This window comes from Ahaetulla prasina, chromosome 6 (assembly GCF_028640845.1).
Source record: "Ahaetulla prasina isolate Xishuangbanna chromosome 6, ASM2864084v1, whole genome shotgun sequence".
Lineage (NCBI taxonomy): Eukaryota > Metazoa > Chordata > Lepidosauria > Squamata > Colubridae > Ahaetulla > Ahaetulla prasina.
Window position 1 is genome coordinate 15,842,475 of NC_080544.1, and position 25,800 is coordinate 15,868,274.

The 25,800-nt window shown below is 42.0% G+C and overlaps 1 protein-coding gene across 1 annotated transcript in view; it reads right to left on the reverse strand.

Annotated features, from left to right (window-relative positions):
- The window catches only part of PAX2 (paired box 2), a 197,329-nt gene that overhangs the window by 103,763 nt on the left and 67,766 nt on the right, over positions 1-25,800 (reverse strand). Inside the window, 1 exon segment of the mRNA XM_058189243.1 lies at positions 2,924-3,009. Coding sequence (XP_058045226.1) covers positions 2,924-3,009 — 86 coding nt within the window.

Sequence of the window (25,800 nt, forward strand, 5' to 3'; positions counted from 1 at the left end):
TTCCAAAATCTTTTTGAATATGTGCAGAGAAGAGCAACAAGGATGATTAGGGGACTGGAGGTTAAAACATATGAAGAATGTTTGCAGGAAATGGGTATGTCTAGTCTAGTGAAAAGAAGGACTAGAGATGACATAATAGCACTGTTCCAATATTTGAGGGGCTCCTACAAAGGTGAGGGGGTCAAACTATTTACAAAGCACCAGAAAGCAAGACAAGAAACAATAGTTGGAAACTAGCCAAGGAGAGAAGCAACCTAGAACTAAGGAGAAATTTCCTAATAGTGAGAGCTATCAACCAATGGAATACCTTGGAATGCGCGTGCTCAAAACCAGAGTTCTAATGACCAAGCTAAGAACGCTAGCCAGATGAATACCTGGTAGGCAGAATTTTTTCCCCTATTTTCCTCCCCCTAAACTAACTCTTGTACTCTGGTGCATCTTATACTCTGAAAGATACGGTATATTTTATGTATATTAAGAACAGTGGTTAGAGTGCAGTACTGCAGGCTACTTCTGCCGATCCCCGGCATGCAAACCATGTGATCTGTTGATCCCAGGCATGCAAACCATGCTGTTTTATGGAAGAGCCATGGTGGTGCAGTGGTTAGAGTGCAGGCTACTTCTGTTGACTGCTGCCTGCCTGTAATTTGGCAGTTCAAATCTCACCAGGCTCAAGGTTGACTCAGCCTTCCATCCTTCCGAGGTTGGTAAAATGATGACCCAGAGTGTTGTGGGCAAGAGGCTGACTTTGTAAACTGCTTAGAGAGGGCTGTAAAAGCACTGTGAAGTGGTATATGTCTAAAGTGCTATTGTTCTATCTATCTATCTATCTATCTATCTATCTATCTATCTATCTATCTATCTATCTATCTATCTATCTCACCAGGGTCAAGGTTGATTCAGCCTTCCATCCTTCCGAGGTGGGTAAAATGAGGACCCAAAATTGTTGGGGGCAATATGCTGACTCTGTAAACTGCTTAGAGAGAGCTGTAAAGCACTATAAACTGGTATGTAAGTCTAAGTGCTATTGCTATTGCTATTATGCATATCATGCCGTGTTGGGATTCAGCGGTTCACTCTGGATCGCGTGAATTGGTAGCGGCGACTGCAGGAGGCTCCGCCCGCTGGTCATAATGCGCGACTACTGCGCATGCGCAGAAGGCCATGAGAATGTGCAAAGGTGGCGCATGCAAGTGCACTCACATTTGCAAACCGGTAGAGAAGGTAAGTGAGAATCCCACCTCTGATATCATGTATCATGCTGTTATTGGGTTTGACATTCAAGTCTCTATTTGGAGGCTGGGAATAGGTGTGTAATTTCTGGTGGCTGCAGGCTACATCAGACTATTGACTCTCATGGGCTGCAATTCTCTCATGTTTGGAAAATTAAAGTTGATTGTTTTAAAGTTTCTAATACATTTTTTATATATGTTTACAAACTATGCTACAATCACAGCTGCAAAAATGGCTCCAGGGCCTCCAAAACAAGCCAGCTGTTATCCACCCTTATTTCAGATACGTATTTTCTACATACACCAGCCTCAAAAATAAGGGATGCGGATGAAGAAGGAAAAATCGGGGTCGGAAATGCGGCTGGCATAAACTCTTATTCTTTGAGGAAAATAAATATTTTTTTAACAGGAACAACATTACATGCAAATATATTTGGATTTTATTTCAATCCTTGGAGTAGTAACTCTGTCTGAGCCTGCATTTGATTCCTGTCACTTATTCAGAAAGTAGGGAGAATTATTTCTCAGCTTTAAAACCTAGAAAGAATTATGGGCAATGATTGTATGGGCAAAATACAAATAAGGTAGTATGTGGAGCATCAACAAACAGTGTTAATACTGAAGAGCTTTTTAAGTCACAGAAATAAGCTCCAGTAAGATTTATGGAACAGCACATCAGTTCTTGCTCAAAGGGAGGTCCTGCAGAACGCACAATATTTAAGCGTAGCTTAGCATTTCATCAAAAGATTGATTTGATTAAATGTTACATTCCTTCATTTATTCGTTTATTCATTACATACATTCATTCATAAAATTTTCAATGGTTTGTGATCTGAATCTAATTCAGCTGACTAGATGCCATATGCTAATTCCAGCAGTGGCCAAAATTGTGGAAACCTTTTGGAAAAGTGTATTTTCCAAAACTAGCTAATAACACCTTTTTTTGGGGGGGGGAGTAGTACCAGTAGTGGGGTTCAATTTAGTTTGCTACTGGTTCGCGTATGTGCAGTAGCATCCAAGTGGGTGGGCAGAGCCTCCCACCACCACTGCTACCAGTTCACTCATTCTGGGGCGAACCGGTAACAACCGACCACTGAGTAGTACCATAAAATTATATATCAATGGAAAAATAATTTAATCAAGAATGTAACGCAATAACTTTTATGAAGGATCTGCTATTAGAATAGCAGAATATAAAGAAGAAAAGTGAAACTTGTAGACAAAAACGAGATATACAAAAATTATCACCATGTCAGTCAATCCTTAGTTGGGTAACCTTTTGCATGAATTACAGCCTTACAACGTCTTCCCATGGAGTGAACCAAGTCTTTTAGTTCTGCAGTCGTTCTAATGTGAAACCAAGATTGAATGATGGCTTTTATGAACTGGGTTTTATTGCTGGGTCGCTTCTGACTAACAAGTTTCTTTAGTCGGCTCCATAGATTTTCAATTGAGTTAAGGTCTGGGTTATTCCCAGGCCATTCCAGCAGTAGAATATGATTATCTTGAAACTCAAAAAAGAAAAAGAAAAAAGTGGTATTATTAGCCATCAAACCTCAAAAACACATTTTTCTCAAAGGGTTTCCATAATTTTTGGCCACTACTGTAAGTAAAGTCCAACTAGAGGCTTCTTTGGTATTAATGATGCTTTCATGATTTTTTTAATGTTACCGAAACAACTTTCTTCTTACCTATAGTATGTCCAGGTGCAGTTACTCCTGTTCCGCTCCCATCCGGTGTTGGGTGGAAAGGCTGTTGTACTTTGGTTCTGATGATCCTGTCACCATAACACAACAATAACAACACAGCACATTAGCCTGAGATATAGGCACTGAAAATAAAATATTTGATTTTATGAATTGGGTTGATTCATGCACAGTGGCTTATATTATTAATAAAATAATAATAACGCAACTATTATAAGACCAAGAAATTGCAGAGTGCCAAAAGACCCTCCTATCATCCGAAACATTTTATAATTATTTTGTAATGATAAGTAAATCATTTTTATAAAGAAATTAAATATTTTAATTCTTAACAGCTGATTAACAGCAGGCATCCATATTCCTTGCTGGTTCACCGAGGAGAGAACCATGGAGCTGTTCAGTCCCTCCGCACAAATTATTTCCAAAACAAATTATAAAGCAAATTGCAAAAAAGGGGCCAACTTGACATCAGCTAAAGAAAGAACATTCATAGATACCCAGATACCCATTACATAATTTTCTGGAGCGCGCAATGTTATATAAAATAATGAAAATAATAAGAACAAATTAGCAAAAGAAGTTGAATGTGAGAGATAAGAGAAAATGATATGTCTAAATTTCATTTATGCTGGCATTATTCACTGTAAACCTCCACAGCTAAGCATTCTTCTTACCCAGCCTTGTTTCCACTATGCCTATACATCGATTCATACATTTCTTTTTGATATTTTAGGTTTCCGCATCTCTTATTTTTTATTTATTATATTTATGTACATTCAATGTGTGTGACTTAGACTTCTACAAAGATATAGCATATGACATATTCACAATGGGGGGAAAAAAGCAAGCAATTAAATCTTAGGACCTGATTATGACATTCATATTCCCAAAGCCTCCTCGAATAATTCCATTTTTACTAGTTTCTGAAGCTATTCTTCCCATTTCAGTGAGCCCAGGCCATCCTGGAAAAATAACCCAAAACTTTGCTCCTTGAATGAAGCCCTTGGCGTAATGTGATAATCAGTACTGAGCATCTGCCAACATGCAGAAGGAGGCTGCATTCTGAACTGACTGTAGTTTTCAGGAAAACCTCACGGGCACTCTCAGCTTACAACTGTTTGTTTAGTAACCGTCTGAAGTTACAACAGCACTGAAAAATGTGATATATGACCATTTTTCACACTTACAAGTTGCAACATCCACATAGTCACATGATCAAAATCGGCAACTGGCATGCATTTATGTCAATTTAACCAGAGGTGGGTATTCAGCAGGTTTTGACCAGTTTTGGAGAACCAACAGCGGAAATTTTGAGTAGTTTGGAGAACCGGTAAATACCACCTCTGACTGGCCCCACCCCAATCTATTCATTGCCTCCAGAGTCCCAGCTGATCGGGAGGAAATGGGGATTTTGCAGTAACCTTCCCCTGGATTGGGGAGGGAATGGAGATTTTACAGTATCCTTCCCCTGCCACGCCCACCAAGCCACACCCACCAGTAATCAAAAAAATTGAATCCCACCACTGAATTTAACCTATGTTCCTTCAGTTCCTTCTTCTCTCTATCTCTTTTTACTTGAAGCACACACTCTTATTAAGCCACATAGATCTACATTCAGCTCCTTTCTGTAAGAAACCACGGAGAATGGACATGAGATTTGGAGAAGGGCAAATATTTCAAAAACAGGAAAGAGACCCAAAGAGATTGAAAGTGATTCTAGACAAAAGGGTGGAGCAGTTGGTTTGTATGCACTTAGTAAAGGATGCATAACTTGGCAGGGGATCTGCGTGAATTTATCAAGAACAGTTCATGCCAAACGAACCTAATTGTTTTTGATGGAATGATCGACTTATGTGATCTCAGTGGACACTGGATACTTTAGCTTCAACAAAGCATTTGACAAAATCTTTGTCAAGGCTGGGGTGAGTTATAGATTGTGTAAAACAAGTATATAAATAAGAGTCTACAAGAGAAGATTGTAAAATGTAGGCTGAATATAGTTCTGGATGAACAAGCATTCCTGGAATGTATAGTACATTAATGCTCAGCATCAGATTAGAAGGTATCATATTTATAATGGTATACCGCTGGGCTGTACTATTGAACATATTTATAAATATGGAAGGTTGTGGCCCCACCTCTGCTAGAAGTAAGAGTTGGGTGGCCATTTGTCATACACGTGGCAGTAGAGTTTCTTGCACCGAGTAAGAGCTTGTAGTAAATTATCCCTGAGAAATCTTTCAATCCTTTTATGAAAATATTAATACATTTTATGAAGAGTTTAGAAACTACATTGGAGTCACTCATGAGAAAAAAAATTACTTTAAGATTAAAAACATGAGATGCTACCAACTGAACATTTACTGCTAGGTGAACGCACCTGCATTATTGCTGATAAATTCCAAAAACTAGAAAATGGCTAATAATTTGCTGCTCAAATTTTAACCCTAATAACAATCACAACAGTAACAGAGTTGGAAGGGACCTCGGAGGTCATCTAGTCCAACCCCCTGCTCACGCAGAAGACCTATACTAGGGAATTGAACCGCAGAACTGCCGACCTTTCTGATTGACAAGCTCAGCTTCTTAACCACTGAGCCATCTAGCCACTTGCCTGACTGCTGGCTTTGCTCAATCTGACAAGAGCAGCACCTGGCCACTTGGCCTAACTTGAAAATATATTTGCAAGGTATGATAAAGCTTTCTGCTCATTTTGTATGATTTGAAAAACTCCTTTTCCCTTTGAAAATGCAACCGAAAATATTATTTGGAGGACTTTTTAGAAATGTGAACTTTATGTACTGTCTATACGCTCAGGCTCTCATTTTTCCTTAATCTTAAGCAAACTGGTTTAAGAATTTAATTATAGGAGCGAGAAGCCAGTGCCCTCAAGCTTATATACAGAACAGTTAAGCCACGCGCAGGCTCCAAACTGTCTCTTATGGCCCCATACAACAAATACTATGTTTCAGTTACCAAACAGCTCTCATTGGCAGACCTGTTGCTATGGCCTATTCCAGTTCATGAATATATAATATATATATAATAACAGAGTTGGAAGGGACCTCGGAGGTCTTCTAGTCCAACCCCCTGCTGAGGCAGGAAACCCTACACCATTTCAGACAAATGGCTATCCAACGTTTTCTTAAAAATTTCCAGTGTTGGAGCATTTACAACTTCTGCAGGCAAGTTGTTCCACTTATTGATTGTTTTAACTGTCAGGAAATTTCTCCTTAGTTCTAAGTTGCTCCTCTCCTTGATTAGTTTTCACCCATTGCTTCTTGTTCTACCCTCAGATGCTTTGGAGAATAGTTTGACTCCCTCTTCTTTGTGGCAACCCCTGAGATATTGGAACACTGCTATCATGCCTCCCCTAGTCCTTTTTTTCATTAAACTAGACATGCAACCGTTCTTCATATGTTTTAGCCTCCAGTCCCCTAATCATCTTTGTTGGTCTTCTCTGCACTCTTTCTAGAGTCTCAGCATCTTTTTTACATCGTGGCGACCAAAACTGAATGCAGTATTCCAAGTGTGGCCTTACCAAGGCATTATAAAGTGGCACTAACACTTCACGTGATCTTGATTCTATCCCTCTGTTTATGCAGCCCAGAACTGTGTTGGCTTTTTTAGCAGCTGCTGCACACTGCTGGCTCATATCTAAATGGTTGTCCACTAGGACTCCAAGATCCCTCTCACAGTTGCTACTGTTGAGCAAGGTATCACATATATGGTACCTGTGCATTTTGGTTTTCTTGCCTAAATGTAGAACCTTACTTTTTTCACTGTTGAATTTAATTTTGTTAGATAGCGGCTAATGTTCAAGTCTGTCAAGATCCTTCTGTATCTTGAGCCTATCTTCTGGAGTAATGGCTATTCCTGCCAGCTTGGTGTCATCTGCAAATTTGATGAGTTCCCCATCTATCCCCTCGTCCAAGTCATTGATGAAGATGTTGAAGAGTACTGGGCCTAAAACAGAGCCTTGGGGTACTCCACTGCATACTTGCCTCCATGTGGATGTAGTTCCGTTGAGGACTACACGTTGAGTGCGGTTGGTCAGCCAGTTACGAATCCATCTGGTGATGGTGCTTTCTAACCCACATTTTTCTACTTTATCTAGTAGTAGGTTATGGTCTACTTTATCAAATGCTTTGCTGAAGTCCAAGTAAATTATATCAACAGCATTCCTCTGGTCCACTAATTTTGTCACTTTGTCAAAGAATGCAATGAGATTAGTCTGGCATAATCTGTTTTTAACAAACCCATGTTGGCTTTTGATTATTACTTTGTTTGCTTCTAGGTGTATACTCTTGACAAGAAGAGCAAGGGCAGATGAGAAAGCAGTTTTTTTAAAAAAAGTTATCTGAAGGGATGTCAAATGAAAGAGGATGTGGTATTGTTCTCTCTTGCTTCAATTGCCAGGACCAAAAATTCCAGGAAAGTACATTCAGGTTACATTATTAGGGTGAATTTTCTGAAAGTAAAGGTGCCAGCTTATTTATTTATAAACTTAGTTGATTTCTATAGCCATCCATATCAACAAGTGACTGGTAAGATGAAATTGGTACCTCATGAAGTAGTATATTCACCTTAACTATGCAGACTTTCAACCATAGATATCTGACTAAAATATTTTGCAGATCTTACATGGAGCAGATGGGTGTGGACCAGTGGTGAAATCTAAATTTCTTTCCTTCCGGTTCTGTGGGTGTGGCTTTGTGGGCATGGCTTTGTGGGCGGTTATGTGACTGGGTAGGCATGGCTATGTGACTGGGGGATCAAAGGACAGAAACTCACTAACAATGTCCTGCTGGAGAAGGGTTGTACTAGATGACCTCCAGGTCCCTTCCAGCCCTGGATTATCCTCTGAAGCTGCATCTAGTGTTAGGTTTGTAGTCCTTCCTTTCTCTCCTTTTTCCTCCCTTCCTTCCTTCCTTCCTTCCTTCCTTCCTTCCTTCCTTCCTTCCTTCCTTCCTTCTCTCTCTCTCTCTCTCTCTCTCTTTCTTTTCTCTCTCTCTCAAATAAACTACCCTCCCCATTTTTTGCCTACCGCCCCCCATTTTTTTCCTAGCAGGCTTCAGCTTTTTTATCTTTTAAAAAATGCTTTTAAAAGTAAAAAAAAAAAAAAGCCTCTGACGATCAGGCACCTCAGCTGGGATTGTCAGAGCCTTTTTTTAACCCTTTAAAAGCATTTTTTTACAACCTCTTCAGCTGAAGAGGTTGTTAAAAATGCTTTTAAAAGTTATTTAAAAAGGCTCTGTTGATCATGAGGCTCAGCTGGGCATGGGAGGGGGGGGCAGGGATTTTTGCTACCGGTTCTCCGAACCACCCGCCACAATTGCTATCGGATCAGCCAATCCGGTCCGAACCGGGAGCATTTTACCCCTGTTGTGGACCTCTGAGACATCTTCCAATTCTTTGACTCTACAATATGTTTGCCCACTGAGCTCAAACAGATCAGAAATCTGTTCCTAAAAAGAGATAGTTACTTGGAAGCTGCTGATCTACTAACCTACCACATCATTTCAGAATTTGTGCATGAATGTGTGCCCTGATGGAAAAAAAAAAGATGGAGGCTGCAGCTGCAATATCTCCATGCTTATTGCCCCATGCTTGAAAAATATCATTTCAATGATAATTGAATGTGTGGATATAGCCTCTCCGTTCATGCTTAGTAACAGTTTCTCCATTAAATCCTCTCACACTGTTTGATTTTTCCAAATGGATACTCACGCTCTGGTAGATTTTAATTGTAATTGTCTTTTTCTTTTTAATGGATAGAAATTATTGTTTTTAAATCTCTTATTGTTTAGGGTTTTGTAAGTCACTGAGTCTTTGTTGATTAAAATGACATAGAAGTGTCTAGTAAATAAATACAATAAATATATTTTAAAACTCATATTTGGCACTCTCATCTGAGTGTCAATTACTTTTTCTTCTCAGTCTGCAAAGACGGTCATCGCCCAAAAAAAGAAAATGATAATCATTGACATTATTACTATTACCGTTTATATCCCTATGCCCAGTGGTGGGATTCAGCCGGTTTGGGCTGATTCAGGTGAACCGGTTGTTAAATTGCTGGCTGGCCCCGCCCCTTCCCACCTTGCTCCTTCCAGGAGTCCCCACATGCCTAGTTTTGGCTCCCTAGTAAGTGCAGGGAAGATTACTAGGCCCAAAACGGGGCATGGGGGTGCGATGTGACACACACACATACCTGCAGCCCATTTTTGCTCCCAGGGGGGTGCTGCAAGTGGAGTGCTGCCTGTCACAACCCCTGGCCACGCCCACCATGGCCACACCCACCCAGCCGATCATTAGGGCAGAGAACCGGTTGTTAAATTATTTGAATCCCACCACTGCCTATGCCCTTCCACCATGTCAACCTTTTATCATGATCTACAACTAGCATTACAGCTCACAGCCCTGTAACACCTGTGAGTTAGGCAGAGGCATTGGGCTTATCTTTCTCTGTTTCCATTCTCTGCAGAAAGGGAAACACACACTATATGGAAAATCCAAAGTTCCAAAATTCATAAGTGCCTGGAAAATTGGTGAAAGTGAAGATATTCTTGGAGGTAACTTCCCTGGTTTCTGCCCTACAGATGGGTGGACTTCAACTCCTAGCTTACTCAGCAGATTTGTATTCTGCTTTTCTCTCCAAAATGATACTCAGGTCAGTTAGGAATTCTTTTATCTGATGTTCTTTTACTGTTTCATCTGGATTTAAAATAAATTGTTATCCTTTAGCCAGGATATATTTGTTTTAAACCAGGGGTCCCCAACCTTTCGGACCTCAGGGACCACTAAATTCATATTTTATAATCCCGCGGACCATTAATATGATCTGCCCAATGACCAGCTGGGTGGGCGTGGCTAGGTAGTCATATGACTGGGTGGGCGTGTCCAACTCGATGTCACTCACGTCAAAGAGCGCCTCGCCAGCCTCTACTTGCCCCTCCCCTCCCAGACATTTCTCGCCTGCACGCCTGGGCTCCTTAGGGCCCCAACAGGAAGCAGTTGTTGGAACTAAGTAGCCACCATCAGAAAGAGTTGGCAAAACAGCTCAGTTCAAATTGGATCTGACCGAAAAGGAGGCTCAGCAGAAGAACATCACTGAGGACTATGAGCATAAGTTTTCCAAGCAGAGGGAAGACCTGCAGGAGTGCAAGGCCAGGTACCAGCACCTGGAGGCTCAGAGGGCTGAGATGGTTAGCCAGTTCCAGGCCATGATGCAGTTCCACTGGAACGAGGACCTCCGGCTCTTCGCCACCAGTGGTGCTTCCCTCCAGCCTTCGCCCAAAGCTCCGCACCAGGAGGCCAAAGCAGACCCCATCTCTCTGCCCGCCTCCAACCCACACAAAAAGATCCCAAAGGGGGAGACTCTGCAGCAACACAAATGTTCATTGCACGTATCCATCCCAGAGGCCATAGTTTGAGGGCCCTAATTTAGTGCAATATAAAAAATGCAAATAATTTTTCTGCGGATCACCAAAATTTTCTCGCGGACCACCAGTGGTCCACGGACCACCAGTTGGTGACTGCTGTTTTAAACAACTTAAGTCTTGAACTTGAATTCTTGAGCATTTTAATCTTTAGCAGGAATATATTGTGGAGGCCTCAAGCGTATCAAATCCTTAAGATCTGGCCTAGTTATCTGATAGGCCTCCTATGCAGCCTGCACAATGATAAGAGTTACCAAAAAATGGTAGACTTATTATCTAATAGTATCAATCTTTCTTATTAAGTGTGCGGCCAGATATAACGATTTCATCTCCATGAAAAATAATGCATTTCTAAAAAGCACGTGTCCGGCATAAAGCATTGCTAATGCAAAAAATTATATGATGTGAATTGACTAAAAACGTAAAAGTGAACTCATCTCAAACTTTGGCCCAGAATATTTACTTCTCTGACTCTCAAGTACAACAGACAAACTCTCAAGTCCTGTCCACAATTCTGCATTCTACAGCACAGTGATGTGATATAGACCTTTTTGCCGTCGCGTGCCAAAAGCAGGGGGAGCGTGGGGGGGTCACACGCGCTTGTGCCCACACCCATAATTCAATTGGATAGGGGCTCTCCACCCCCCACGCATGCGCACACAACCCACCCTGCGCGCTCTCCTTGCTTTTGGCACGTGATGGCACAGTGGGGTCAGTAGGCCCATTTTCTGCCTTCCTTAGGCTCCAGAGACTTTCTAGGAGTCTGGGGAGGGCAAAAACAGTCCTCCAGAGACCAGAAACGGCCTGTTTCCTGATTTCCGGTGGGCCTGGAAGGCCCGAAAATCAGCTGGGTGGTGCACACATGCCCACTGGAGCTGAGCTAGGGCAACGCTCGTATGCCCACACGTATGGCCCCAAATGCCACCTGTGGCATGCGTGCCATAGGTTCGCCATCACAGCTATAGCAGAATTTCTGGCTGAGGATTTCTGGGAGTTGAAGTCCATATAGCTTAAAGTTGCTGAGCTTAAAAAACTCTGTTCTAAAGGATGCATTTCCCAGATGAAGAAACAAGCACTTTGCACCAAGAAGTTTCCTGATTTCACCCTAGAGAGTTGCAACCAGCTGAGCAGACAATGCTGAGGGAGACAAATTATCTCACTTAATAGAATGCTGTATTCTGCATTATGGAACTTCTTCCCTGCAAATGATGTGATTTTTAAAAAAAAAAAATACATTTTTTTTTAAAAAAATGTAACGTTCCTAAAACTGTTGCATCTATTTCATGACTGGCAAATTATAATCAACACACTGGGCCAGCAGTGAGTTTCACATTTTGTCGCCACCGGTTTGCCGCATGCGTGCATGCTCGTTTTGCATGTGTGCACACCTTCTGTGCATGCACCTGGCCTTCCGCGCATGCACCCAACCTCAAAACCATGCCTAAATAGGACAGCATAGAGCCCACGCATGATCTATGCTACCGGTTAGCCCAAACCAATACGAACTGGATGATTACCACCTCTGCACTGGGCACCATGCCAAAAAGCCTTGGATAACATTGAGAACATCTGTGCATTGACAACATTTCTAGTATATGTCAATTACAAAAGGCAACGCTGCTTGGATCCGCACATAGACTACTCCGATACATTACAACATCCTAAGTTTCTGGAAGAACTTGATTCATATGAAGGCCAACCAGAGCTAAGAACTAGTAGCTGTGATTTCGTGTTATGTACATATATTATCATCGTGATATATTCAGCTTGTATCCTGCCTGTCAATGGCTCTGAAGAAACTAGCAATACAAAAAGGGAAACAGGTGCGTTTGAGCTTCTATACTGCAGTTTTGTCTCTCCCTGGAAAAATCTCAACAGACATCTACAAATCTATAGACTAGATAAACATAATGATGCACTACATTAGGGGTGTCAAACTCAATTTCATTAAGGGCCGCATCAGAGTTGTGATTGACCTTGGGGGGGGATGAGTGGGCGTGTTCGGTGTGGGCGTGGTCAGTTCGACATCCTGCAACCCTCTGCCAGTGAAAACAGAGCCCAGAAGGTCCACGCGCAACCCTCTCAGGCAGTGGTGGGTTGCTCCCAGTTCTGTCCAGTTCTATAGAACCGATAGTAAAACTGGCGGGAGGCTCCGCCCACCCCCCCCAATGTCGTCAAGGAGCTTCTGCGCATGCGGAGAAGTGCACGCACAGTCCCGTTGTGAATCGGTAATAAAGGTAAATAGAACCCATCCCTGCTCTCAGGCTCCAATTTTGGTTGTGAAGGCCTCTGCAGTAGTGGTGAAATGTAAAATTTGTTACTATCAGTTCTGTGGGCGTGGCTTGGTGGGGGAGTAATGTGACTGGGTGGGTGTGGCCAACTTTTTTTTTTACTATTAAAAGCATTTTTTCTTTCATTTATGTAAAAAAATGCTTTTAAAAAGGCTCTGACGATCCCAGCTGAGTTGCCTAATTGTCAGAGGCTTTTTTTCTTTTAAAGGCCAAAAAAAAATGCTTTTTTTTTTTAAAAAAAGCATCTGACGATCCCCAACTCAGCTGGGATCGCCAGAGCCTTTTAAAAGCATTTTTTACAACCGCTTCGGCTGAAGAGGTTGTAGAAAAAATCCTTTTAAAAGGCTCTGACGATCCCAGCTGAGTTGCCTAATTGTCAGAGGCTTTTTTTCTTTTAAAGGCCAAAAAAAATGCTTTTAAAAAAAAACAAAAGCCTCTGACGATCCCCAACTCAGCTGGGATCGTCAGAGCCTTTTAAAAGCATTTTTTACAACCGCTTCGGCTGAAGAGGTTGTAGAAAAAATCCTTTTAAAAGGCTCTGATGATCCCAGCTGAGCCGCGCGATCATCAGAGGCTTTTTTTTAACTTTTAAAAGCATTTTTTCGGCTGAAGAAAAAATGCTTTTAAAAGTAAAGAAAAAAAACCCCTCTGATGATCGCGTGGCTCAATTGGGCATGTGGTGGGGGCAGGGATTTTTGCTACCGGTTCTCCAAACCATCCGCTGCCATCGCTACCGGATCAGACGATCCGGTCCAAACCGGGAGCATTTCACCCCTGCTCTGCAGCCCTCTGCCAGTGGAAATGGAGCCCGGGAGAGCTATACGTGGTCTTCCTGAGCTCCATTTTCACTGGCAGAGGCATCGCGGGCCAGTCCTTCATTGTTTCCAGGGAGGCCCTGTGGGCCAGATCTAAACACCCCCGTGGACCACATCTGGTACGCAGGCCTTGAGTTTGACACCCCTGCACTACACTGGCAAGATAAAATTTTAGCACTAATAAAACAATACATTGATAATAAATAATGAGGTTTTAAATAACTATATGGCTAATATTTATTCCCCAAGATAACACAGGACAGTGAATACCGTTTGGGGGCCAACCTGGTATTCTCACACTAATCTAAACATACAGAAAACCCTAGAAAGAGAGGAAAGGAGGATCACAAACTGGCTAATGGCCTGACCTTATGGAGAGGTAACTGTTCCAAGGCACAACTAATCAAAGAATTGATAAGAAATGGTTTAAGTCCAAGGGTTTAAGATCCATTCTGGGAATCATCAAGCCACTTAGGAGCAATGTAGGGGCGTGCATAAGAGCACAAATATGCCTATCGTTCCTGTCCTATTGTTTTTCTTTTTCTTCTTCTTATATATATATATGCTTATTCCTCCTAATATTTATTCATATATATGTTTATACACTATATAATCTTTTTTGTATGATACTTATATATATTGTTGTGACAATATAAATAAATAAAATAAATAAATAAATGTTCTTCACAGCAACTGTCCAAATCAGTCCGCCAAAAAATACTTTTCTCACTTCAAAATAGGGCCTATTTGCCAAAAATGAATGGAAGAATTAAAAAGAACAATGAAGAGACCCCTGTCACTTCAGGGTCCCTGAAAGGCTTTAACACCAGCTAAATAACCCCTCTTGTGAATTTAATATTTTTTGGAATATTAAAAGATACAAAATTAGTGATGCTGGTTAAAGAAAAAACAAGAATAGTTGCTAAATATTGCAGGAGAATAATATTGCAAAACAAGTGAACACCTAGAAAACTGAATGTGAAATGCACACTACAGCTAAAAATAGAAAACTAACAAAATATTACATTACAACTTTAAAACAAAGACATCACCCGAGAAGGCTGGCTACCATATTAGATTGTAAAGGTGCCAGAAGGTGAGAAAAGGTAAAATTGCCCAAAAGATAAAGGAATATCTCTGCACCTGAGAGAAGAATTCCACAAAGACACACCAGGCAGAAAAGAGAGCTAAAGCAAGAATGACTCAGGCAAGTCAATAGGTCTAAAGATGACATTAGCAGGATGAACATAATTCAAATGTGATTTTGTTGTTATTTAATAACACAGAGAATGTATTTAAATTAGGATAAAGGGCAATAGTGGGAAAAGTAATGAATTTTTTTAAAAAAAATAAGGATCAAATGAAAATCTAGACATTTACCGGAACACCTTACAAATATATTTACAAATTGCACGATTAAAACTAGATTAGCTAGCAAACTTTGTAAAGGATTTACCAATGTTGCTATCTCATTAACCTTCTGAATATGTATACATGAAGAAAGAGCCAATATAGTAGGAATATCTCTGACTCAATTCCATATATTACAGCCATGAATTGAATTCTTTATTGTGATTGGACACACAAGGAATTTGTCTTTGGTGCATAAGCTCTCAGTGTACATAAAAGAAAAAAAATACATTCATCAAGAATCATAACATACAACACTTAGTGATAGTCATAGGCAGGGGTGGGTTTCAGCAGGTTCTTACCAGTTCTGGAGAACCGGTAGTGGAAATTTTGAGTAATTCAGAGAACCAGTAAATACCACCTCTGACTGGCTCTACCCCCACCTATTCTCTGCCTCCCGAGTCCCAGCTGATCGGGAGGAAATGGGGATTTTGCAGTAACCTTCCCCTGCCATGCCCACCAAGCCACGTCCACAGAACCGGTAGTAATTTTTTTTTAATACCACCACTGGTCATAGGTTACTAATAAGCAATCAAATCATACTAGGAAACAAAACAACATAAACTGTACAGATACAAGCAACATGGTTATAGTCATAAGTGGGAGGAGATAGGTAATAGGAAGGATGAGAAGAATAATAGTAATACAGTCTTAGTGTATTAAGTCAATCAATAATTTGACAGTGTTATGGGAATTAGTTGTTTAGCAGAGTGATGGCACTTGGGAAAAAATAGTCCTTGCGTCTAGTTATTCTAGTGTGCAGTGCCCTATAGCATCGTTTTGAGGGTAGAAGTTGAAACAATTTATGTCCAGGATGTGAGGGGATATTTAGATATCTGTAGATATGTTCACAGTCCTCTTTTTGACTCGTGCAGTATACAGGTTCTCAATGGAAGGCAGAGTTGGTAGCCATTGTTTTTTCTGCAGTTCTAATTATCCATTGAAGTCTGTGTCTGTCTTGTTGGGTTGCAGAGCCAAACCACACAGTTATGGAGGTGTAGATGACAGACTCAATAATTCCTCTGTAGAACTGAATCAGCAGTTCCTTGGGCAGTTTGAGCTTTCTGAGTTGGTGCAGAAAGACCATTCTTTATTGTGCTTTTTGGATGACGTTTTTGATGTTAGGTGTCCATTTTAAGTCTTGAGATATGATAGAACCTAGAAACTTGAAGGTCTCTACTGTTGATATTGTGTTGTCTATCCTTGTAAGAGGTGGTAGTATAGGAGGGTTTTTCCTAAAATCTACCACTATTTCCTGCTTTATTCTCAGCTCTATGTGCCACTGCTTACAAAGGGATGCTTGTCTTCAATGAACTGCATGCTGTGTACATTTAGTCATTTCTATGTAATTCAGAACAAGAGACGTTTCCCCATTTCTTTCCATCAGAACATCTAGTGATTAGGATTACAGCTACTGTTCCATTTAAGAATACTGGTTCTGCAAATGCAGAAAATAATGGGACCTTATAACAAACTGACTCTAGCAATAGTATCAGCTAGTCTTCAGCTAGTCCAGAACATGGCTGTGCAGGTAATAGTGGGAGCACCTCGTTGCTCCCATATAACACCTATCCTGCATGGCCTGCACTGGCTGCCAATAGCCTTCCGGGTACAATTCAAGGTGTTAGTGCTCACCTTCAAAGCGCTCCATGGCTTAGGACCGGGCTATCTACGAGACTGCCTTCTGCCACCGATAGCCTCCCAACGACCTGTGCGCTCCCACAGAGTGGGCCTGCTCCGGGTGCCATCATCCAAATAGTGTTGGTTGGTGGCCCCCAGGGGGAGAGCCTTCTCTGTGGCAGCACCGACCCTATGGAACGAGTTACCTCCAGGGTTACGCCAACTCCTTGACCTCCGAACCTTCAAGTGGGAACTGAAGACCTTATTATTTAATCGGGCGGGACTAGCCTAAGTGTTTTTAATTAATTTAATTAATTTATTAATTTATTTATAATTTTAAATTTTAAGGGTTTTATATCGGTCTATGACCGTTTTAGTTAATTAGGCCTGTTAAATATTTCGTTTTAAATGCATTTTAAATTTGTGATTTATATTGTGTATTTTATGTGTTTTAATATGGCTGTAAGTCATATTAAGTCCTTCGGGAGAAGGGCAGTATAGAAATTAAATAATAAATAAATAAAAATAATCCTACTCATGTCCTACTCATCATAGCACAAAGATTGCCTCACAATTGTCATAACCTTAGAGGACATATCTAGCAATCTTCTCTTTTGCAACACAGGTCTGGCATCGTGTTAAGGGATAGTGTGGGCATGTCCATTTCCTCCACTTACTGGTCACTGACCTTCATGGGCATTTGGCTTGGACTGCCAGAGAAATTGGGCATCTGGTTTCCACAAATGGATCTTCTCATGTATGGCATTAGTGGGCTACCTCCATAAAAGCTTAGAGCTCTTTTGAAAGGAGCACTAGATCTGTTTTAGGATATGTGTTTAGTCGACTTTTCAAAAATGCTTAGACCAGTGGTGGAATTTAAACTTAATTCTGGTTCTGTGGGTGTGGCTTGGTGGGCCTGGCAGGGGAAGGATACCGCAAAATCTCCATTCCCACGGCACTCTGGGGCCAGCCAAAGGTGGTATTTGCCGGTTCTCCGAACTCCTCAAAATTTCCGTAACTGATTCTCCAGAACCTGTCAGAACTTGCTGAATAGCATCCCTGGCTTAGGCCTTTAAGAAGGGTGAATTTGAATCAAGAAAGAGAGCCAGGTTCTGACAGATTTTATATAGTTGGACAGGATTTTCTCTTGGTTTTATTGCTTGCTGAGGGGGAAAGAGTTCATTTCCACATTTCAATACCATTTTCATATTCCATATACACTTCTGGGTGCTGCCGGCGACACCACACACCATACAAATCAGCAAGGTTAGTGCCATTTCTAGCAACAGCTCTTTGTTGCTGGCAATTCCATTCCTTTGTAACTTTGCTGATTTGTGATAAGTGGGAGCTCTACTGCAATTGAAAAGAATCCTGCTTACTGTATTTTCTTTTTTAGCCTGAGTGTCACTCAAAGGCCCAGGTCAAAGGGCTCTAGCTGGATCAAGTGTTGCTGGCCATGGCTGCTGGGTGCTAATACACTGACATTCCTTTGCATCAGTTGGTTGCATCTTCTGGCCCCTCCCAACATCTAGAACAGTGATGGTTAACCTTTTTGCCACTGCGTGCCAAAAGCCAGGGGAGCGGGGGTGTGTGTGGGTCATGCGTGCCCCCATCCATAATTCCATGCGCCCCTCACGCATGCGCACACAACTCCCCCACACTTCCATCGCTTTTGGCACGTGATGGCATGGTGGGCCCGGTAGGCCCATTTTTTTGACCTCCCCAGGCTCCAGAGGCTTTCTTTGAGCCTGGGGAGGGTGAAAATGGCTGTTGTGACTCCCGCCCCAGAATCTGGCCCCATGCCCGAAAGTGACTCCGAGAGTGAGGGGGAAGGGCCAGTAAGGCTTCCTTGGGAGCACCAATTCCTTTGGCCTGGCTCCAGGAGCCAGAACCAGACCAGTCGGAGGATGTAATGAGGCCGTCATCCCCTGATTCCTCCCTTGCCCAGGCTATGCCTTCAGACCCAGCTGATAATAATAATAATAATCAAGCTTGGATCGACCCGCGCTTCAGAAGATTAGAGAGGCAGCGTCATCAAAGGGAAGGATGGGGCAGGAGCCCCACCCCACAGGATATATAAGGAGCTTTGGGACTGCTCTCATTCCACGGGAAGCAAAAATTAGCTGAACCGTTTCAAAGAGAGCTGAAAGTCTTACTCTGTGAGTCATTTGTTTGAACTTTGGCAGGCAGCTGCGATTTCTCTGCCAGGACTGATAAGAGCCGTGAATCCACTGGCTGAAGGCCAGCTAGTTGCTCCGAAGTGGGGAAGGAGACAAAACAACGGCCTTCCTCACCCCCCACCCCCGCCAAAGCCCTCCAGAGGTCAGAAATGGCCCATTTGCCGACTTCCGGTGGTGAAGAGCTGAGCTAGGGTAACGCACGCATGCCCACTGATATGGCTCCGCGTGTCACCTGTGGCATGCGTGCCATAGGTTCGCCATCACGGATCTAGAACTTCCATCCCAGGGAGCCTTCCATACTCTTCAAATGCCTTCCACCACACTTTAAGGTCAATTATTAATTATTGCTTTTCTCACTGGCACAAGAGGCTTCGCAGGAGGGGAAAAGCAACTGGACAAGCCGCCCATCACTGCTCTTAAAGGGTCTGAGACTATAACTTTAAGGGCAACACTTGTCATTGAGTCAGAATAGAGCTCTGCCATTGGAGCAGCACAATTCATGTCAGCATGTTTTTCTGCTGATTCAGGGAATGTTTGCTAATATAACCCTTTACTTCAGATTAAGGCAGTAATTTTGGAACTGATGAACCCATTTTGCAGCATTTCTTCCATCTTCTTTTATCTCAAACAAGAGGAAGTAAGAAACCAGGATTACTTCCCCCCCTCCAAAAAAAAAATAGTTTCTCTATGTAGCTACACAATTACTGTGTGTGCCTATGAATAATCAATGTATCCTTATTTTTTTTATCTTAAATAAGATCATAGCTGTAGGAGTGTCAATGCAATAGTAATAGCACTTAGACTTATATACCACTTCATACTGCTTTACAGCCCTCTCTAAGTGGATTACAGAGTCAGCCTATTGCCCCCAACAATCTGGGTCCTCATTTTACCAACCTCGGAAGGATTGAAGGCTGAGTCAATCTTGAGCCTGGTGAGGTAGGTAGGTAGGTAGGTAGGTAAGTAAGTAGGTAGGTAGGTAGGTAGGTAGGTAGGTAGGTAGGTAGGTAGGTAGATAGATAGAGCAATAGCACTTAAGACTTATATACCGCTTCACAGTGCTTTTACAGCCCTCTCTAAGCGGTTTACAGAGTCAGCCTCTTGCTCCCAACAATCTGGGTCCTCATTTTACCAACCTCGGAAGGATGGAAGGCTGAGTCAACCTTGAGCCTGGTGAGATTCGATCTGCCAAACTGTTGGCAGCCGGTGATCAGCAGAAGTAGTCTGCAGTACTGCATAACCACTGCGCCACCACGGCTCATGATTAATAATTACTCTTTGAAAAAGTAAAGGAATTGGAAACGAGTTAAATTCTTTGCGAATCTAACCCACCCAAGAAATATTTCTTTACAGAAAGCATAGTTACTACTGCACATATTAGCGGCGCAAGATGTACAAAGGGCCAATAGTTGAGCGTTTACAAAGAAAATCTGTATCTTGTCTCCAGTAACACAATTTAAAACATCTGTTCGGCATAATGAAATGAATGTCAACCATCAGAGGCAGCTTGTTTCAAAGCAGCAGACCACAGTGAGAAGCCAGGGGCATTACGTCCGTATGACTTCTTCAGGAGTACCTGATTTTTGCATTCTTCGGGAGACCCTTCAACCTAAGGACCTAACGGTAGAGCAAAGGAGGATTGTCCCCTCCGCTGTAGCTTTGAGGTAACACGAAGCATGTCATCAAGGAGGTACGTTCTAGAGCTATTCTGTACCGAAAGTAGGAAAAGGACAAATTTCAGCATTGTTCTGCTGCCGGGCTGCACTATGAAGTTCTGCATGTGTGAGCATATTGATCCTGCATCTTTGCTTATGCCTCCCCCTGCAGCAGCCCCAGGAAGCAGTGATGGGGTGCAGGAAAAAGGAATGGAAATAGAAAGCTATAAATTATTTGTGACAGGAAAGCAATAGTGCCGGAGAGATACGCACAAGTCCTGTGTCACTATTAGATTCCTTTTAGCCTGATGACACTCTAAAAGAGGTTAAGTGTCTGATGGAATCCTATATGTGGGGGGCTGGAGCAGCCTGGGAGCACAGCAATCCACAGAGAGGGCTTATATCAATTCTGCAGGCCAATAATATTCCTTTCATTGATCACAGCCCAAAGTTCGAAAATCTCATTACAGCTTGTCAGACCTGGAACTTTTCAAAAATCAATACAACAATATAATGTATGTATACTTAGTATAAATGTATCTATTCATCAGTCTGTGCATCCAAAATCTGCCTGAGGGGTTCCGAATTAAGCCTAGCCTTTATTAGAGCATTCTGTTATATAATAATAACGCTCAGGGTAATGAATGAGTTCTGAAACCTCTTGACAACCTTAGTTAACACACAATTAAAAGTGTTTCCTGCTATTGGGGCCATCGTAGATATCAGCCATGCTGTGGTCACTGAACTAAGCTCTGATCAACAGACGTAACCTTTGCCACTCAGTTAATTTTGGGAATAGTGCTTGTTTTCAGAAGAGATAGCTAAAGCCGTTTCCAACGCAGCTGCCTAAGCCGTCCAAAGGGTCCAGCTCAGTGGTGGGTTTCTACTGGTTCGCCCCGGTTCAGGCAAACCGGTATCGGTGGCGGGAGGCTCCGCCCACCCTCCTGGATGTCACCACGGACATTGCGCATGCACAGAAGTGCCACATGTGAGTGAAACAAGCACACGCGCACACACGCTCACAGTTCCAAACCGGTAGCAAAGGTAGTAGTTAAACTCACTACTGGCCCAGCTGCTTTCATGATTCAAAATGGCCCTGGGCATTGTGAAACATCTCTTCCAAAAGCTTTGTGTAGACTTGCTACTCAACTTTTACAAGCCTCCAAATAATATAGCAGGTTATGAGCCAGTTTCCCAACTTCTGATCCCATAGTCTTCATTTTCATCTCTCACTGGGCAATAATCTGCATCTACTTCTACTTTTAAATACATACAGACACATGCATCTTTCTTTCTTTTTTCTTTTTACCACCCTCTTTCATTCTGTGGCTTTCCCATCTAAAATTCAACCAAGTTAAACCCATAAAAAATAAAACCTTCTAAACTAAAAGACTTGGTTAGAAATGTTTTTGGCAGTCTCCTGAACAAAGGGTAATCCAGAAAGCATGCTATTTTTTTAGTATATTGAAAAAGTAATTAGCTGTTGGCACAATATTTAACCAATTTGCGTCAGGATCAGAGGTGGGTTTTCAGCAGGTTCTGACCAGTTCTGGAGAATCAGTAGTGGAAATTTTGAGTAGTTCAGAGAACCAGTGGTAAAAATTCTGACTGGCCCCACCCACATCTATTCTCTGCCTCCCGAGTCACAGCTGATCGGGAGGAAATGGAGATTTTACAGTATCCTTCCCCTGCCATATCCACCAAGCCATGCCCACCAAGTCATGCCATGCCCACCAAGCCACACCCACCAAGCCATGCCATGCCCACCAAGCCACACCCATAGAACCGGTAGTAAAAACATTTGAAACTACCACTGGTCAGGACCTACAAAGAATTGCCTTACTGAAAATCTTAAGAGAACAGGGCATGTGGTATAGAAGCAAGTGCTATGCAGTTAATTTTGGACTGTGAATCATGCTAGGTTTATTATACCACAGTGAGAACTTGTAATTCAGCCTAGAAAATAAACAGTTAACAAGATATCAGTAGCAAGAGCCATTCATCCATACTGCTGCATTCTGAGGCAGTTGTAATCAGTAGACCATCTTCAAGAGTTAACCCACAAAAAAAATGGTTTATAGTGCATTTTGAATGAAACCCAAGTGCACAAGTCACCAATATCAGGTCTCTCTTGTCATAAACAGGCATGGCTTTTCAGAATGGAACAGAACAGAACAGCTTTATTATCACTTTGAATGTACACTAATCGGCCTACATTAAAACGAAATTTCGTTGCATACAGCTCTCCAAGGGTCACCAATATATATTACATAACCATGATAGAATAAATAAATACCTGGTTTCCAGGCCAAAATTATATTTACCTTTTTTTGTAGATACATCACATCAGTTTCTTCCCCCACCCCATGCCATTACTCTGCTAAACAACTAATTGCCACAACACTGTCAAGCTATTTAGTAAGGCTGTATTACTATTATTATTCCTATTATCTTTCCTATTATCTATCTCTTTTCGACTCATCACTATAGCTTTGTTGCTTGTATTTTTACGATTTATATTATTTTATTTAGTTTCTTAGTGTGATTTATGTTGATTGCTTATTTAGTCTCCTATGACTATCATGAAGTGTTGTATCTTATGATTTATGATAAATGTATTTTTATGATGACTAGGATCATGATGTATCATTTAGCTATCATTATAGCTTTTATGAAAACTGAGAGCGTGTGCACCAAGAAAAATTCCTTGTGTGTCCAATCACACTTGGCCAATAAAGAATTCTATTCTATTCTATTCTATTCTATTCTATTCTATTCTATTCTATTCTATTCTATTCTATTCTAGTCTATTCTAGTCTAGTCTAGTCTAGTCTAGTCTAGTCTAGTCTACCCTACTCTATTCCATTCCATTCCATTCCATTCCATTCCATTCCATTCCATTCCACTCCACTCCACTCCACTCCACTCCACTCCACTCCACTCTACTTCTATTCTATTCTATTCTATTCTATTCTATTCTATTCTATTCTATTCTATTCTATTCTATTCTATTCTACTCTACTCTACTCTACTCTACTCTACTCTACTCTACTCTACTCTACTCTACTCTACTTCTATTCTATTCTATTCTATTCTATTCTATTCTATTCTATTCTAATTAGCTCATACTAAATTTGCAATAAATTGCTATTTCCAAATCTTTTTTCACAAGTACTTTTACCAAGCCAAGTGTCTTTAGACAAGTTTACTTTCCTCTACCCACTCCCACTAGTAAATTTTGTAAATCATGCCATCATGTTCAGTCACCGTATGGCATCAGGTTTTACTCATGATGCCATTTAATCTAGAAATTTGAGGAAAGCTGGTGTATCTAACTTTGCTTTTTGTGATGGGACGCATATAACCAAGCCAGAATAGAAGGCAGACTCTACATTTTGATTAAGCTGATTTTTCAGCCACAAACATTGACCCCCATTATAATTTTGGTGTACAATTATCAGTCCTTGGAACTGAAGATAAAGGGAAGCACTGTGACCTGATTCACAAGCAAGCCAAGGCACTGGCCAAACAGAACCTTTTAATGATGGAATCCCAAACTGAACCTAGTACGACATGTGACCGTTAGGAAAGCAACTGAATGGGCTCAGGAGACCAGTGAGCAATGGAACAGTCAAATCAATGGACCATGTTTTATTACTCTGTTTTCTATAGAAATTCACACAACAATCTAATGCAGGGGTGTCAAACTCAAGGCCCAGGGGCTGGATCCGGCTTACAGGGTGCTTAGATCTGGCCCCTGAGGCCACCCTGGAAACAATGAAGACAGGCCCACAGTGCCTCTGCCAACAAAAACGGAGCTCGGGAGGCTGTGTGGATCCCTCTTGACCTCCATTTTCACCGATAGAAGGTTGCAGGAGGCTGTCGCAACCAAAAAAGGACCTCAGGAGCCTGTTTTCACTGGCAGAGCACTCGGGCCACCATAGGCACCCTCGACATGAGTGACAATGAGCTGGCCATGCCCACCCTGGCCACACCCACCCCAGTCCCCCAAGGTCAAACACAACCCTGATGCAGCCCTCAATGAAATCAAGTTTGACACCCCTAGTCTAATGTGTCTCTTTTTTTCACCCTGACAAGAAGCAGAATTCACCTTCAACTTCAATTTACATAAGGGAATCTGAGATTACTTTTTTCTTTCCTTTTGCTTTCTATTTAGTGTTCGGCTGAAGTTCGGTATTTTGCTATAGCAGGATACAAAAACGTTCAGAAAGGAAGACTGGTAGACTGTCCTTTCCCTGCTACTCATTTTTGTGCTAATAGGACAAAACGTCTCTGCGTGTAACACTTACTATTTATAATACTGGTCAGCGACTGTAAGAAACACGATTTGATTTGAAAAAAGGCATCAAGACTAAGAGAGAAATATAAATAGACTATTTTAGGCACAATCATTACTTAAAGGCATAGATTCTTTCAGGGTACGCAGCGCACATTAAAAAAAACAAGCAAAGCTTCAATCACATCATTGTTGGCCACCATCTTGACTTTTTTGTTTTTACTATTCTTTATAGAACCCTTGCTTGCAGGAAGCAAATAAAATAGTGAACAGAGCAGAGGTGGTTTTCAGCCGGTTCGCACCGGTACTGGCGAACCAGTAGCGGCGAATGCAGGATCACGGGTGGGGCTGCCCACCTGCCCCTGCTCCATGCCGTCCTATTTAGGCATGTGTTCGAGGCCGGGCGTATGCACAAAAGGTGCACGAGTAAGCAAAGTGCATAAATGGAAGGCCGGGTGCATGTGTGGACAGCGCATGCATGAACCACTGGTACAAATAAGTAAAACCTACTCCTGAAACAGAGCCATTGCTGTGAATGCAGGATTAAAGAATTTCTGCAAAGCAACCTGCCTTAACAGCAATTCATTGTCCATCTACCCAGCTCTGGGTCTTTCAGGACCGGAGGACTTCCAGGAAGCCTGCCACTAGTGCTGGGTCTCCTTCAGAGAGTAAGGACCTGCTCTTTTGCTGAGGTTTTGAATGGGAACATAGGCCAAACTAGAGGGACATCCACGGAACATCTATAATCTGCTATCTCATCTGTAGAGCAGTTGAGATATTTCTCCGCTCTCCAGACAGAGCTTCTGGAAAGGAGAAAGGGAGGAATGGGAGAAATGGAGAAGGGTGAAAAGAAGGGAGGAATGAAGCTAGTGTGAGGGACTTGAAGAGTAATGGTTGCAACCTGCCTTTGTATATCTGGGTAGGTAATAAGCAGTGGTGGGCTGCTGCCGGTTCGGACCAGTTCGTGCGAACCGTTAGTTCCGACGACCAGCTGGCCCTGCCCACCCGTCCCCGCCCTATCCTGTCCTATATTTCTTTCTTTCTGGCTCAATTGATTTGCATGGCACAGCTGATTTCTGTGCCTCCGCTGTTCTACTTACCGGGGGTGCCTTAGAAGGTAAGCAGCTGAGCTTCAAATTGCTAAATTTTGAACGC